Raw genomic sequence first — 15,096 nt, forward strand, 5'->3', positions numbered from 1 at the left:
ACTATTTTTAGTCTCATGTGAATCTTTATTTTGTATGATGGTTAGTAACTATACAATAGTAAAATATATCTTCTATTCCCCCCCCCCCCCCCCCCCCCCAAAAAAAAAAATAAAAATCTGGACTACAAAATCTATGAAACTTGTTGACTGTATAAGATATCAAAAATCAGTTTGATACATTTGATGTCTTTTATTTAAGTTCATGAAAATTAAAAAAAAAAAATATTTTTAACTCCATGTCAAATAAAAACAGCGGAAATAATAAATATAGCAGCAGTGGGATTTAGTTTATATAATGTCCACCACGTTGTTAGTGTCGGCTCTCGTAGCTCAGTTGGTTAGAGCACCCGTTTAGTAAGCGGGAGGTCTTGAGTTTGACTCTCAACGAGAGCAAAAATAGCTTATTCTTTTTCTATTACTGGCAATAGATTTGTGAGATCATATGCATCTCGATAGAGACATAGACACCTAATATATGGAACAATTCACAAGAACATTTTCCTTCATACCGAGCATATCCATTAGAACAAAAGACATTTTTGACCCTTTTTCCGAACCTAAAGAATTGGTTTTCAATCTCTACATTTTCAGGCAAGCAAATTTACCTTAAGATAGTTGCAAAATTAACCATTCTTGAAAATTGGTTCAACAACCAAGGGTCTGGTGACCTCTCATCCACTTTGTTGATATACATTTAAATGATAACGAAACTGATAGACCACCAATCAAAATCCTGAGGAACTCTTCCCCTCTGGTGATTGATTCTTAGCACCCTTGTTGATCACGCCATTGCAGATAAATTAATCCAGCGCGATAATGTGTATAAGCTCCTGCCACTACAAGTACATGAAATAGGTTGTGGCTATGGCCAGCAATGTCAAATTTCCCAGGCATCCATCTTTCTGGAACTCTAAGGGCATAGATTAATGCTCCAATGCCGTATAAGACACCCATCAGAACTTCATAACCAGTAGTATGAAGTGCCTCAGGTTGGTTCCAATAGAGAATCAACTTGTGTAGGATAGGTGCCACACCTGACATGCCCATCCCGAAAAATAAACCTGCTCGAAGGCTTCTAAATTTTGGCTTTTGAAACACAGGAAGGAGAGAAGCCAACATTGCGCCAACTCCCAGGACAGTGATAAATCCCAGGTAGAGGTTTAAGAAAAAGGGGTAGCACATGAAGGAATAATAGACAGGAGGGTAAAATGAAGTTGATATCAACGCAGCAATACCAGCGTAGTCGAACCTCAGCATTACATACGATAATCGCTCTGAATGGCAACAAAGTAAATGACATGTGCTGCTTGCTAATAAGCAAAACATTGCCCCACCAAGGAAGGCATAGAATGGCCACCGCGTTATAGGCTTCACCATTAGTGGTGCTATCACGTTAGCCACATCCTTAACACTATGCTGCACAAATTCAAAAAAATAGAGATATATCAATCACTAAAGATGGTCAGAGAACAAATGCTTTTTCTGTAAGTATTCATCAATAGATTTACTAATGACTTTCTGAAATTTCTTCATTTGTTGTGAACCAGCAGGTTCTTCAGGAAACAATCATTCAATCAGAATGACAGTGATAGAGAATACCTATTCAGGGTGAAGAAAACTTAAATCCAAGAAAATTTCCAGCAGATGAAAGTCAGAACAAATGGAAGACACATAAGGGTAACACTCGACTGGTGGATATACCTTCACAAAAATAGGAGAGAAAACTATACTGACCTAATAAAATTATTTCTGCTCTGATGAATTTTTGTTGTGCAAGTAACAGGGTAACACCAATAAATATATTGACATTGTAATATTGATGATTAAAATCTATATCTTGTTTTGTTATTTTTGAGAGGACAGTCATCACTATGTTGGTCATCAGGGGCGGAGCTAGAACCCATAAAGTTCAAATCCTGGCTCCACCTCAATTGGTCATCATTTAGAAATGCGCAGGGCTAGAGGAAACTTCCTAATGAAACTGATTAATACTTCACTTTTGAGGTCAGTTTCCTTAGTCATATTAATATCACACATTCATTAGGTCTTCAACCTAGCTCATATGCAGACACTTTAAGATCGGATGTCCATTAACAAGGGAGAAATGAATTTGTGTAATGCAACACACTTCGGAAACAGAGGCAGAGTGTGGAGACATGACACAATTTGCCATGCCACTTCATGCAATGGAGACGTGCACTCAACACAAAGAGACAAGACACAAAATGTGCAATGAACTCAATGATATTTTAAGCAATCCGATCAGGGAAACAATTTTGACATCAAGCCGTCTTCAAATATCTAGGTACAAAGCAAATAAGTCACTAATTCATTGGCATTCTAATTATAGAAAAACAACGTCTTTACACTAACAACAGATTTTTTCATCTCTAGGTATAGGCAAAACAAGTATAAATACCTCAAACTGAAGCATTAAGAGAAGATGAGACATGCACAACCCAATAAAAATAACAAAGCTTTATGTGGCTTTTCATCGTTTAAAGTAAACAAAGGTAATTGAACAGGTTTGATACTGCAACACATGCTTACAGGGCATCAAGCAACACTTAAATTCTTCCTTTCCCCAAGAGTGAAGTAAGATTTACTCATGTTGATATATATACAGAAGCTTAAAATATCAGAAAACCAAAAAAGTGAAATGAAACAAATCAACGTAGCTCAAAAATAGATAATGTAGAATTCATTCGAGAGAACTTTTAGCTGTGAAGAAACGGATGAGAAATCAGTAATCTATGATCTAGCTTACTCTGAAATAAGAAATTTTCAGTAAACATAAATATATGGACCATCAATGACATAAACTGCAAATTAAGGCACCAAGTGTGATCAAGAATACGAAACTAAACTAAAGAATAAAAGTATAGTATAGATATAGCTGAACATTTATTAGTGTTTAAGCTCAAACAAAAGAGATTCCAAGCAGTAATTTGTGTAACAAAGAGGAGGGAACAATACCAGAACACCAACATCTGTATGATTGCCATGGGAAAATCGATCAGGTAGACAGTTTGATAGGAGTTGCAGTAAATTCTCTCGAAGTTTGTGCAAATCAGGCATATTCGGCAAAGAAGGAATACATGGTAAAAGATCTGCTGGTAATTTGTGTAGATCAATCTTGCTAAGCTTTTCAGGGAGATTTTGTAAAGTCTGAAGATCCACAATATCCGGGACCTTCTTTGCAGTATATATAGTTAGCACAAGGAAGAGAAAGAATCCTATCAAATGCCTGCAACACACAGAGAAATCAAGATACAATAAGAAATTCTTCTTGGTTTTTCATTTTTACACATTAATTTTTTTTTTGAGAAAGGTAACGTTAATTCTATATATCCACAGGTATACAACATCAATGTGTAGTCCCCCTCCAAAAAGTTTTACTTACATCATTCCTAGGACCTTCTAGTTACAACCAGTCAATAATATTAAACACATTTTCAGCATCTCCTATCACTACTTGTTTACACCAAAAACAATAAAGCCCTAGGCAACTAGTCTTTATTTTCTAGATATTGTCCTGTTTCCCTTCAAAACATTTTTGATTCCTTTCCCTTCCAAATTGTCCACCAAATGCAAGCTGGGTCATTCCTCCATCTCTTCTCATTTATTCCTGCATTTCCATCCCTGTTCCAACATTGTAGGACTATAATACTCCCAGGCTTTGTCCACTTAATCTTTATCTTTTTAATAAACATCTGCCACAATTGATCAGTCCATTTGCAGTGTAAAAAGAGATGGTTGACTGTCTCCACCTGTTCTTCACATAGATAGCAACTAGAACGTAGATTGGGTTTCCTCTTGTTTTAGTTCTCATGTGTCAAGACTGACTGCCTGCCTAATTTGCCAAGAGCCATGTAAAGCTATTCACCTTGTAGGAATTTCTGTTCTCCAAATCATCCTCCAGATCCATCCTTCATGCTGCTCCTCCGTAGACCTGATTTTCTGTATGCTGATTTTACAGTGAACTCTCCGCCTCTCTCCCCCTTCCATACTAGTCTATCTTCCTCTCCTGTCAATTGGTAGCCATTTGCATTGTATCATGAAATCTTGATACGGTTGTCATCTCCCAATCATTTAAGCCCCTTCTTAGAAACAGGTTCCACCCTTGTCCTGTCCATAACACTGTTGCTTCTTGTCCTTGGCTCAGACTATGTAGTACAGGGAAAACATGTTTGAGCGCTTCTTGTCCACACCAAATGTCATTCCAAAAAGCTATTTTCTCCATTGCCCACCTTGCAGCATGTTCTACTGCCATAGGTTCCTGATAGACCTCCATACACTACAATTGTAAGGGTTGGTGACCACCTCTGTCATCCATTTATCCTCCATGCCATATTTTTCTATTATTACTTCCTTCCATAGCGATACTTTTGGTGAGACAAATTTCCACAACCATTTCATCATCAAACTTTTGTTTTGGGTTTTCAGCTCTCTGATATTGAGTCCACCCCCTCTCTTACCTACCAGCAGTTCCTCCCATTTGACCAAATGGTACTTTCTCTTTATCTTCGCTTCCCTGCCATAAGAAGTTCCTCCTAATCGCATCCAACCTCTTGGTTACGTTAGCTTGTATAGAGAATAATGACATCATGTACAAGGGAAAGGCATCTAGGACAGTGTTAACGAGAGTTAGTCTGCCACCTGACGATAAATATCGACAGTTCCAGTTTGCAAGCTTCCTTTCACATTTCTCAATTACTCCACTCCATATTGACACTTCCAGTTTGCAAGCTCCCTTTCACATTTCTCAATTACTCCACTCCATATTTCTTTTGACTTGCTCTTAGACCCCAAAGGCATTCCCAAGTAGGTTATTGGTAATTCACCCACTTTCCCTTCTAGTATGTTGGTTAATTCTTCAACTTTTAGTACTGTGTTGACTGGATAGATGAAACTCTTGCTCCAGTTTATGTGCAGACCTGAAACAACCTCAAAAATTATTGAAGATGACCCTCAAAATCAGCATTTGCTCCTGTACTGCATCACAAAAAACTAGAGTGTCATCTGCATATTGTAGATGAGTAATCTCTAGGTTAGTTATTTTATTATTTCCCACTTGGAAACCTCTGATCCAGCCCTTTGCTTTTGCTGTCTGAAATAGGTTGTTCGGTCCTTACATGGCCAAGATAAAGAGAAAAGGGAATAAGGGGTCCACTTGTCTCAGACCTCTGTATGATGAGAAGAAGCCCAAGCCACATGGGCATCTGTTAATCAGAATAGAGAATTTCACTGAGCTTATGCACTATCTAATCTATTTTAGCCATTTTGGTCCAAATCCCATCCTTCGTAACAGAATCAGATATTATGATAGAAGGAGAAAATAGAAGACTAATCAAGCCCTAACAGTAGTAATGACTCAAGGAGTACAAGTACATTGTCAATCCTCATAGCTCAACATATATAAGCTATCGACATAGATTATACAATTTGTTCAAGGATGTGAGAGGTCCTCCAGAACTCTTTCTATGATCACACTTCAGAGTGAAATTTGTTAGAAGATGTTTCTAACTACACTCTCCACTTACTGAACCCTCTGCTGAATCTTTTAAGAACCACTAAAAAGTATTTGATCAATCTAGTAGATGACTTAAATAGGAATTTTATCCCAAGGATAATACAAGTCAATCATTAGTTAAGCAAGAGGCATCAAAGAGATGTTATGACTATCGCTAGGCAAAGCCCTATATGAAAAGAAGAAGTTGACTGCCTTCCAAGCCATTATATCTTCTTCTTTAGACAAACAGAAAATTCACAGCAAAATTGTTTCTGATTAATAATACAGTCATTTAAGCAGCAAAATTGTTTCTGATTAATAATACAGTCATTTAAGCAATTAGCTTGAAAACTATAGAAGTTTTATATTCTCATACCTAAATACAAAGATAAAACACAATGATTAATGCCTTATTATAGAAACTTAGATTTAGAAACATCCAGAGAGACAAGCTTGAACCATCTTGCCAATAACTATTCTAAGTACAACCTACCAAAGAGGAGGGATATATAATGATGCTAATTTGGTTTTGCATCATCTGACCCATTCTTTCCCACTGTACCCAAAAACTTATAAAATTGGGACAAATACATGGACAAATACTTATACATAGATTGCTCACAGGAGTAACCATCTAGTTGCAGAATATTTTATTCTTAAAAATTTCTGTATTGGAATCTCAAATTATCCTTGAATAACCACTCCATATAAAGTAGCGAATAAGGAATTGAGAGACACTGAGTAACATCATCTTAATATATGCAGCGTGGATATTCCATTAAAAAGTGAGTTTTAGAGCTTCCTGAGAAGCTTTGCAAAATTACCATCATAAAGTGTGACTGACATAAATGAAAAAGCTCCAAGTTCAGAGAACCTCCCAAGTTAATAATTGCAAGAACATCTCATAGAGAAAAGCATCATAGTGCATTTTGATGCATGTTTGTCTTAATCGAGCTAGAGTTGAGCTGGAATCAATCTGGAAGAGCGATACTAAGTTGAATTTGAGCTGGAAGGCTAAAGGCACAGCTGAGTTGAATTTGTATATAGCTAAGGAGTTTGTTAAGCATAGTGCATTCAGTTAGATAGAGGAAAGTCAGTTGCAAGGATTAGTTGGAAATTGAAGTGAATTAAGGGAACTGCAATATCTTCATTTGGTATTAATGTGTGATCTTTCTCTTCTTCCTATTCAATTTTTTATGTTAGTCTCTCTGATAGGTTCTTAGCTAACCTTCAAATATTTCCAATCTTTGAGTTCGTGGGAAAATTGTGATTTGAATCCAATCACACTTCACATTCTTCTTTCTTTCTTCATAGAATGTTTAATATCAAGAAATCCCAATGAAGTCCCTAACTTGTTTACCACAAACTATATAATATGAGGCAAAGAGGTATTATTGAAAGTGAGGAAGAGTGGGAATTCTTACGTCCAAATATTGAGAGTCTCATTGTGAATAGTGAAAACACTGAGTAAAGCCTGCTTCACTGGCCATTCGCATCGGTAATGACCAAGAATGAATTCATTGTCTTTCAAATAGCCAGGCAAGGAATGATACTCCACCAGCTGGTTATTCACCTTCTTCCACAATCTCTTTTGCTTTTCTTTCTTGGAAATTGAATCACGGAATGGTTGAGTTTCAGATGAACCACTACCATTCAAGGCCTCTTCAAGTTTTTCAACATCGCTTCCCATCTTCCATTGAACCATTAACTGTCAAATATCAAAAAAAAAAAAAGCACATAGATGAAGCAGCTGAAATATTATCAAACACAGATGCATAAAAAAGAGAACTTTCCATAGAGAGCAAATACTCCGACAACATATCTGGTATTCTCCAGGATCAACTATTCAAAATGCATCTTTAACCCAAATTATTGTACTTTCTGGTTGTTGTCCCTGCTTGTTGCTACTGTGGTCTTTTTTATCTGTTCAAAGCTAAGGGACTCTTGGAAAGTAGGTACAAAACTTATAATATCGTAGCCATTCATGGTTATTTTGGTTGATTGCTCTTCCAATATGCTAACGTATGCGTACACACTACCCCAGGCCCCACTCTTCTGTCCCACTTGTGAGATTACAATGGGTCTGTCATTGTTGTTGTATTCAAAATGGATCTTATCACAAATTTGTTACGAGGTGATATCATTTATCATTACTAAAATTCAAGCCTCTGACACAGGACACAACTAATCCAAATCCATGCAGTGAAAATCCCACTATGGGGTTTTAGCGCACCATACTGAAGAGGATTCTATTAGCTCAAACTCGAGACTTGTGGTTAAAGGAAGAAAAATCTTTACCATTATACTATACCCTCCAATTATATCACCAGAGAGAATCCCATTTGTAGTATTTACATATAGTTTTTGGTATCAATTGAAAAGAATAAACTAATCGAGTCCAATTGAGCCTAAAAGTTGATCAAAAGGTAGTTCAATTAGTTTGCTTGACTATCCCAACTTTTCTGTTATTGCTGAGCGTTTGATTCCTCATCTTGTAATCCGCTCCACACTCCCCTTCCCCCAAATTTTCAAAAACTAAAAAATCATTGACCAAAAAAGGAAGAGTAACCAATAAAATTGAGACAAAAAGGCAGAATTGTACGCAATTATGAATCACAAATATGAAAAGCAATATCCTGATACATGAATTGTAGAGAAAAATTAACAATGAAGAATGTAATTTACCTGGAAGAATGGGAAAACGCTTTTGAAAAATGGCGATTCAGATAATTGGATGAATATAATTCTACCGGAGAGAATTTCAGAGTTGAAATGAGGAGAGAGAAAGGGAAAAACGGCTGTTCATCAATGAGGTCCAACAATACCGGAATTATAATAATAAAAAATAAATAAACTTGGTTAAGGTAAATGGGAAAATATAAAATAAATGAATCTAAATATAAATTGTAATTTAATTTTTAAATAAAATTATGATAATAATGATCTATGACACGTAAAAATATGACCAAAGGTATTGAATACAAATCTATATCTATATACAATATAAAGGCGAATAAAATCATGTTGATGTGACATGCTTCATTGATCAGCATACTATTTTATTTTAATTTTTAGAATTTTAATATTTTTTCTCTCATTTAATTGATGTTCAATAACCTTTAAAAACAATTATCCACTTTCCTTATTATTAGCCTTTAGTACATTTAAACTCTTCCTTTCAAAAGGAAATATGTAACATCTAAATACATAATAGTGTAATTAATGTGCATGATCACACATTTTTTCCAGCAACCTACGTATTTTTTTTATAATTCTTAATCACATGTAATCAATTAGACAATTAATTTCCCTATTTATTCATACCTTCTTAGACATTTTCCTTGGAGTTTCATGTAAGTATTTTTTTTTCATATCTTCTTATACTTTTTTGGAGAATTTCATGTAGTTTTTTCTCTCTCTTTCATCTTCTTCCTATTATTTTATCCATTGGTACTCTTTATTTTTGATGTATATATGTTAGCATCCTTTTAAATAGGATAATTATTATGAAGCTTTTTATATGAAGAGCAAAAGAGGTAAGCGAAGAGTTTATTTTATCTATTCTTGATTAATTTTTAATGTATGTATATATGTTAAGGATATTATCATGAAGCTTTTTGCTATAAGCCCATAGTTTTTTTTTATTATAATAATAATAATTATTATTATTATTTTATTATTATCATGTTAATGTAGGGCATGCCTCATGATCACAAAAGGTATTTGTCTATTTACTTAAGATCTATGCATTTTTCTCTATTTTTACACAATTGTATTATTAATAATTATTAATTAATGATCAATTATACCTTGCTATAAATAAAAAATTTCAAAGGCTATCATTTTGGCATTTTAAAATTATACTCATTTCATTCCTCGTAATCAATATTTACTTTTCCATAATTAAGTCCATAATTAGTGTGCTTAATTATGGAAAAAATGGTTATGGATACAGAATTTCAATAATAATAAAAAAAAAGAAATGCATCCACTTAATTGCAACTCTTTGATGAAAAAGATAATGCAACGTTTCAGAATTTTACTATCAAATGAACTACTTCAAAATTCTAACACAATTTCTCTATTTTTCTTTATGCGGTATTTTATTTTTACCCCTATTTGTTCATTTTATATCTCTTCCTTTATTCTCTCTCAATTTAGTATTACGATATCTTAATTTTTGTCTTTATTTTTATTTACCTCAATAAATTTTAATTTATATATCTTATGAAGATAATACTCTAATTAAACGTTAATTATTTGCAAGTTATATAGATATTATCTCTTTATTGATTTATGAGAGGAGTTGAAATATGAAGTGTAAGCAGTTGTTTTACCATTCTTTTGGTTGGTGTCCAAATTTTACCAAAAAAATTAATACTTTAACTTTTCAACACAAATATTTCTAAAAGTTATATAGTGACTTATCATTATTAATTGTATATAAGGTTTATAAATTGTAATTACGTAATAATTAGTTTTCCGTGAATAAAGAAAATATGATTGTCGTTGAAATTTCTTATTGTAGATCACGTAGATATATGATGTTACTAAGAATATGAAGTTACTGACTTTTCGTTATTGATTAGAATTATTACTCATCTAACTGGTTCATTGTAAATTAAAATTTTCTTCCAATTGTGAATTTACTCTTTTCACTACAAATTATATGAAAATGTAATATTATCAGTGACAACATATTTAGAAAGAGAAGATTTATCAACTAAGCAAGATAAACTTCATTCAAGTGTGATTTTCTTTTTGCAAATCAGTAAATACACTCATGCTCATCTCTTTTTGTATTTTATTTTTTTATAAAACACAATAGTGAAAAAATAATATGAGAGATGGAGCAATATCGTGGTGGACGACAAAGAATTCTATTTTAAAATTGCTTACGAAAATATTTGTAAAAGTTTCTTATTTACATGTAATTATTTGTGCGTTGAAGCAATAAATGGATACTAGGTTGTTATAATTATAGAGAAAAATAATAATTAAACAAGCAACTATATAAAATTAAATAAATTTAAATTTGATACAACTAAAAATAAAATGTCCATTTTATTCTTTTTGTTTATATCACAAAAACTTACAAAATTATATTTTTTTAAATATTTGACATTCACTTTTTCTATGTTTGCGGGATGAAATATTCATGACCTTCTAAAATAGAAAAAATTTTCAAAAAATAAAAATAAGAAAAGTTATGTATGTGAATCTGTATATACTCGGAAAATTTTATAGTTATAATTCAAATAACAAGTGCATGAGAGATAACAATATCGTCAAATATTTAAAAGATAAAACAAAAGTTACCAAGTTTATGTAAAGGTGGAAATTAAAGGAAATAATGGTTTGTAAATTTGTAGAGATAAAAAAATAATTGCAATGATAAATTTTGCTAAATAAAGTAAATTTTACCAGAAATATTAAACCCGCGCGTAGCGCGGTCAAATTCACTAGTTACTAATATAAAATAACAGTTATAGTTATGTTATAAAAATCTAAGCTCAGAATAATATAAGTATAAAGAAAGAAGATTAAAATAAAAATAGATATAAGAGAAGATTTTCTTCTTATTCAAAGATTTTCTCCTTATTCAAGTGTGTGTAAGTCTCATATGTATATCATATAATAGTGAATGAACAATTCTATTTACGGGTTGAGAAATCACTCCAAAATCATCATACTAATGTATCATAATAAATATATAAATTCTTATTCAAAAAGATTCATGAACCTAGTAAATATGGATAGTTGTTCATGTACTAACTTTATAGACTACCCACTCATTCAATGGATTTATAACACTCCCCCTCGAATGCCCATAGATATTGTGCCTCATCAAAACCTTACTATAAATACCCTTGTAGAAAAAATTCTTGTGAAAGAAAAAGAGTACATATATCTTTTGATACGCATTATTTGTTACCTCATTAAAAAACCTTCCCATGAAAATTCAGTGAGACAAAACCTCGGTCAAGGAAAAAAGAGTGCAACGCTTATTATACTTCATCTGATTAAAACATCACTTAATTTCTTGCGATGATGTCTCCAATCTTCGTACATTGTGATTGGTATGTTCTTTTACAAAGAAAAATCACACATTTCCTGAATATGTTATGTCATTTATCTCAACCAAACGCACTCTCGACTTGCTTCATGGAGGACTTTTATTTCTGTATAGAAACATTTGCTTCATTGGTCGCAAGGATATTATTATGCCTCCACATGCAAATAAATAACGTATTTGAGATCGTGATTTATGTGAAACAGATAAATATTCTGCATCTGCTTAATCAATCAGCTCTGACTTGAATTATTCGGAATAGATTTCTATGGTCCTTCAGATATTCACACATATATATAACACTATTTCAATGTCCTTTTGTTGGGGAGGAACCGAATCTTGCCAGTAAATTTACTGCAAAACAGATATCTGGTCGAGTATTGTTAGTAAGATGCATTAATACCCTGATTGCACTAAGATATGAAGTTTCATTACCAAGAAGCTCTTCATCCTTCTCTTGAAATAAAAATGAATCATCATTTATTTCAAGCGATCTCATAATCATTGGGGTACTCAATGAATGTGATTTATCCATATAAAATTGCATCAAAACTTTTATGTGTATGTGCACTGTTAGACAAATATTTGATTTGTAAAATTATCAATACAAAATTTTGTCTTACCAAGACCTTTTCATAAAAATACAAAGACAATTAGGGTCATTGTTTTTGTACCCTTTCTTCCTTGATTATTTCAATCCATATAAGGATTCTTGAAGCTTTATTGAAAAAGTTTCTTTCAAAATCTTATATGATTCAGACACCTCGATTACTTCAAGAATTTTTATATAAACTTCGTTATTGTCTAGCTAGACATGATAATTATTCATTATATGCATTCAAGTTTTTCATATGTTGCTAGATCAAAACAAACCTCATTGCATCCACCATAGGAGAAAACATCTCCAATAATGTCGGTATTTTTGCGACAAACCTTTATGCCCCAAGGCACAAGCCGTACTTGGTTCTTACAATTACACCATCGCATAATAATTTGTTTGTACCCACTGACATTATACCTTGATTTATTGACTACCAGTCCAAAACATCATTTTTCTAAGTGAAACAAAATATACTTGAATTATGCATTTTACTTGGCCAAACATTTATCAGTCCCACTCTATGACAAATTTGAATTCAAGATCCTCGTCACAATTTATATCATTGAGTGCTACCTCATATCAAAGATACCGCCGATGATTATTGATATCGATTCCAACAAGACATAACTTATCGAGATCTCTTCTTTTTTCATCAGTTTTAGGTATCTGAACCTTTTCCGAGGTTTTATGAAGTGTTATGTCAATGTGCTCTTTTATAGCACCTGCCTCATTATCATGACCATATTGATCATTTGCTCCTTCCTTCTTCAAGAACTTTTATATTTGGAATCGATTGGTCTATTATGCTTTCGGCGTATCATAGACTCTGTCCTTTAAGAAATTTACAATGAAGAATTTGCAGCTGAATTATATCATAGGGTCAGTACATTCATCTGGCAATTTATTTGCAACATTATGCAAATGAATTATCCCTTGAACATTAAGTTCATATATTTATTTAAAGAGGATCTAGATAATTCATAATTAACCTCACACATAATTTTCAGCTGTCAAAATCATCTCTCCCCATAATGTTAGAAAATCTAGCATTCATCCCAACCATATTTGGGAATTCATCTTTGTGTGTGGTTCAATTAAAATCATAACCGCACATTCAACATTTTAGATGAAAATTATATGGTTCCTAACCCTGAATCAATTTTAATGGGGAAACCTTGTTTGACTGATGCATACATGTGTTATTACATGTTAAATAAATTTATCTCATACCAAATCTTATTTGGAAATTTTGCTCTCATACCCATGATTTAGCTATAATTGGAGGCATACAATTTCTGCTAAACCAACCAACATTATCAATAAAATTTCATAGTTGAAACTGTGCTCTTAATTTAATGATTGAGCAAACAACCTTACAAACACCAATTTATAAGTTGACACCAAAGCACATGTTATCATCGCATAGATTCATCTATCATATAGTTGCAAATGATCCACATGACAGGTGAATGGGCCCATATTCACTTTTTGTTTGTGTTCCAAGAACTTCAGGTGATTACAATCCCAACTTTAGCTGGTACAATGATCATTTTATAAAGAGAACAAGCAACACAAGAGAATTCTTAAAGAATCTTTTATTTCTTCATCATATAATCCACATGAATTCCTAATTACATTTGTATCACATTTAAACCAGAATGGTCAATCGGTCATGCCAACTGATCTTTATTGCAGTACACTTATAATTCACTTTTGCATGTGATTCCATCAACATACCCACGTTTGTGTGCAACAAACAAGAGAAAAAAATGGGCAATCTTTTACATAAATATTTATAACCCGCTTCAATTGTAGTAATCCGAAGAAAATAAATCTTTTCATAATTTATAGTCTCAATATTTCTTTTCAATTCATCCGAAACTTAAAAAGTTTCTTTTGAGACTTACTACAACTGTACCACAATATTATTCCTCTGGCAGTATCACAAATCGTTAGAGTGTGTAATTAATTTTTGTATACTATCACATATTTCATGACACCATCCATACGATGAACATCTCCTTTGAGGAGAAAACTATATTATTAATGTCATGGTCAAAATTATTACAAGCAAGACATGTTTCTTGCTTTACTTTTGTTGTACTAGGTACACAACCAATGACAAGTTTGTATTGCCACACAATATATTTGATCATGACCACAACCTTTATAGACAAGAATTACTTCTTTCTTTTTTCCCTTTCGGTAATTCATAACAAATATACAATAATATTCATATCGTATAAGCGTTGTAATGACCTGTTTAGTCGTTTTGAACAGTAGATTTTATTTCTGGAAAAACAGGCTGAGGCGACGGACCCCACGACGGACCATCATGGCCACGACGGACCGTCGCAGGGTCTCGTTTCAAAACACTTAGAAAATCTGAAATTGGATACTGAAAATCGACTCTCTGAACTCTGTGACGGAGCAGCAGGACGGACCGTCGCAGGCGCGACGGGCCGTCACAAGCTGCGTAAATCCCAGTCTGAGTCGGAATTCCTCAATTGTTTTAAGGGACGTTTTTGACTATTCTTGCTTTAATTATAAAGTTAGTGGGTTAATGTTAATAAGTCTAATTACTTGGGGGGTTAAAAGAGGTAACCTTAAGTTAATTAGTGGGTTATTATTGCCATCTTTTATTCTTAATTATATACTAATTAGGGTAAAATAAAGAGGGTTGGAATAAGAAAATTTGAAAGCACAAGAGAGGGAGAAAACGAACGAACAGGGAGAGAAGAAGAACAAAGCTTTGGGAATTTGCTTGCTTGATCACTAGTCTTCGGTGGAGGTAGGTTATGGTTTCTCTTACGATATTCGTAGTAAACTCTTAATAGCGAATGATATGTATTGATAATATTGTAAACCCTGCTATGTGCTTAATTGTATGCTTGCATGAATGTAATTATA

The 15,096-nt window shown here is 33.1% G+C and overlaps 1 protein-coding gene and 1 non-coding gene across 2 annotated transcripts; one reads left to right on the forward strand and one right to left on the reverse strand.

Moving 5' to 3' along the window:
• The first annotated feature begins 319 nt into the window (after positions 1 to 319).
• Positions 320 to 393, forward strand: TRNAT-AGU (transfer RNA threonine (anticodon AGU)). Its single transcript has one exon. It is a non-coding gene; the product is annotated as a tRNA-Thr (tRNA).
• A 91-nt stretch (positions 394 to 484) lies between these two features.
• Positions 485 to 8,347, reverse strand: LOC101266101 (heptahelical transmembrane protein 4-like). Its single transcript, XM_004234598.5, has 4 exons — positions 8,198 to 8,347; positions 6,937 to 7,220; positions 2,977 to 3,247; positions 485 to 1,416 (listed from the first exon to the last, which is right to left on the reverse strand). The coding sequence occupies exons 2-4, from the start codon at positions 7,215 to 7,217 to the stop codon at positions 766 to 768; spliced, it is 1,203 nt and encodes a 400-aa protein (XP_004234646.1). The 5' UTR covers positions 7,218 to 7,220; positions 8,198 to 8,347; the 3' UTR covers positions 485 to 765.
• Positions 8,348 to 15,096: the final 6,749 nt, after the last annotated feature.

Source organism: Solanum lycopersicum, chromosome 3 (genome assembly GCF_036512215.1).
Source record: "Solanum lycopersicum chromosome 3, SLM_r2.1".
NCBI classification, from domain to species: domain Eukaryota; kingdom Viridiplantae; phylum Streptophyta; class Magnoliopsida; order Solanales; family Solanaceae; genus Solanum; species Solanum lycopersicum.

What these genes read in the sequence shown, in the direction of transcription:
- LOC101266101 (XM_004234598.5), bottom strand. Translation starts at nt 7,217, where the DNA reads ATGGTTCAATGGAAGATGGGAAGCGATGTTGAAAAACTTGAAGAGGCC. An exon ending in GAGACTCTCAATATTTGGAC is followed by an intron (nt 3,248 to 6,936) that starts GTAAGAATTCCC and finishes TGTGTGTTGCAG; the next exon opens with GCATTTGATAGGATTCTTTC. An exon ending in ATACAGATGTTGGTGTTCTG is followed by an intron (nt 1,417 to 2,976) that starts GTATTGTTCCCT and finishes GAATTTGTGCAG; the next exon opens with CATAGTGTTAAGGATGTGGC.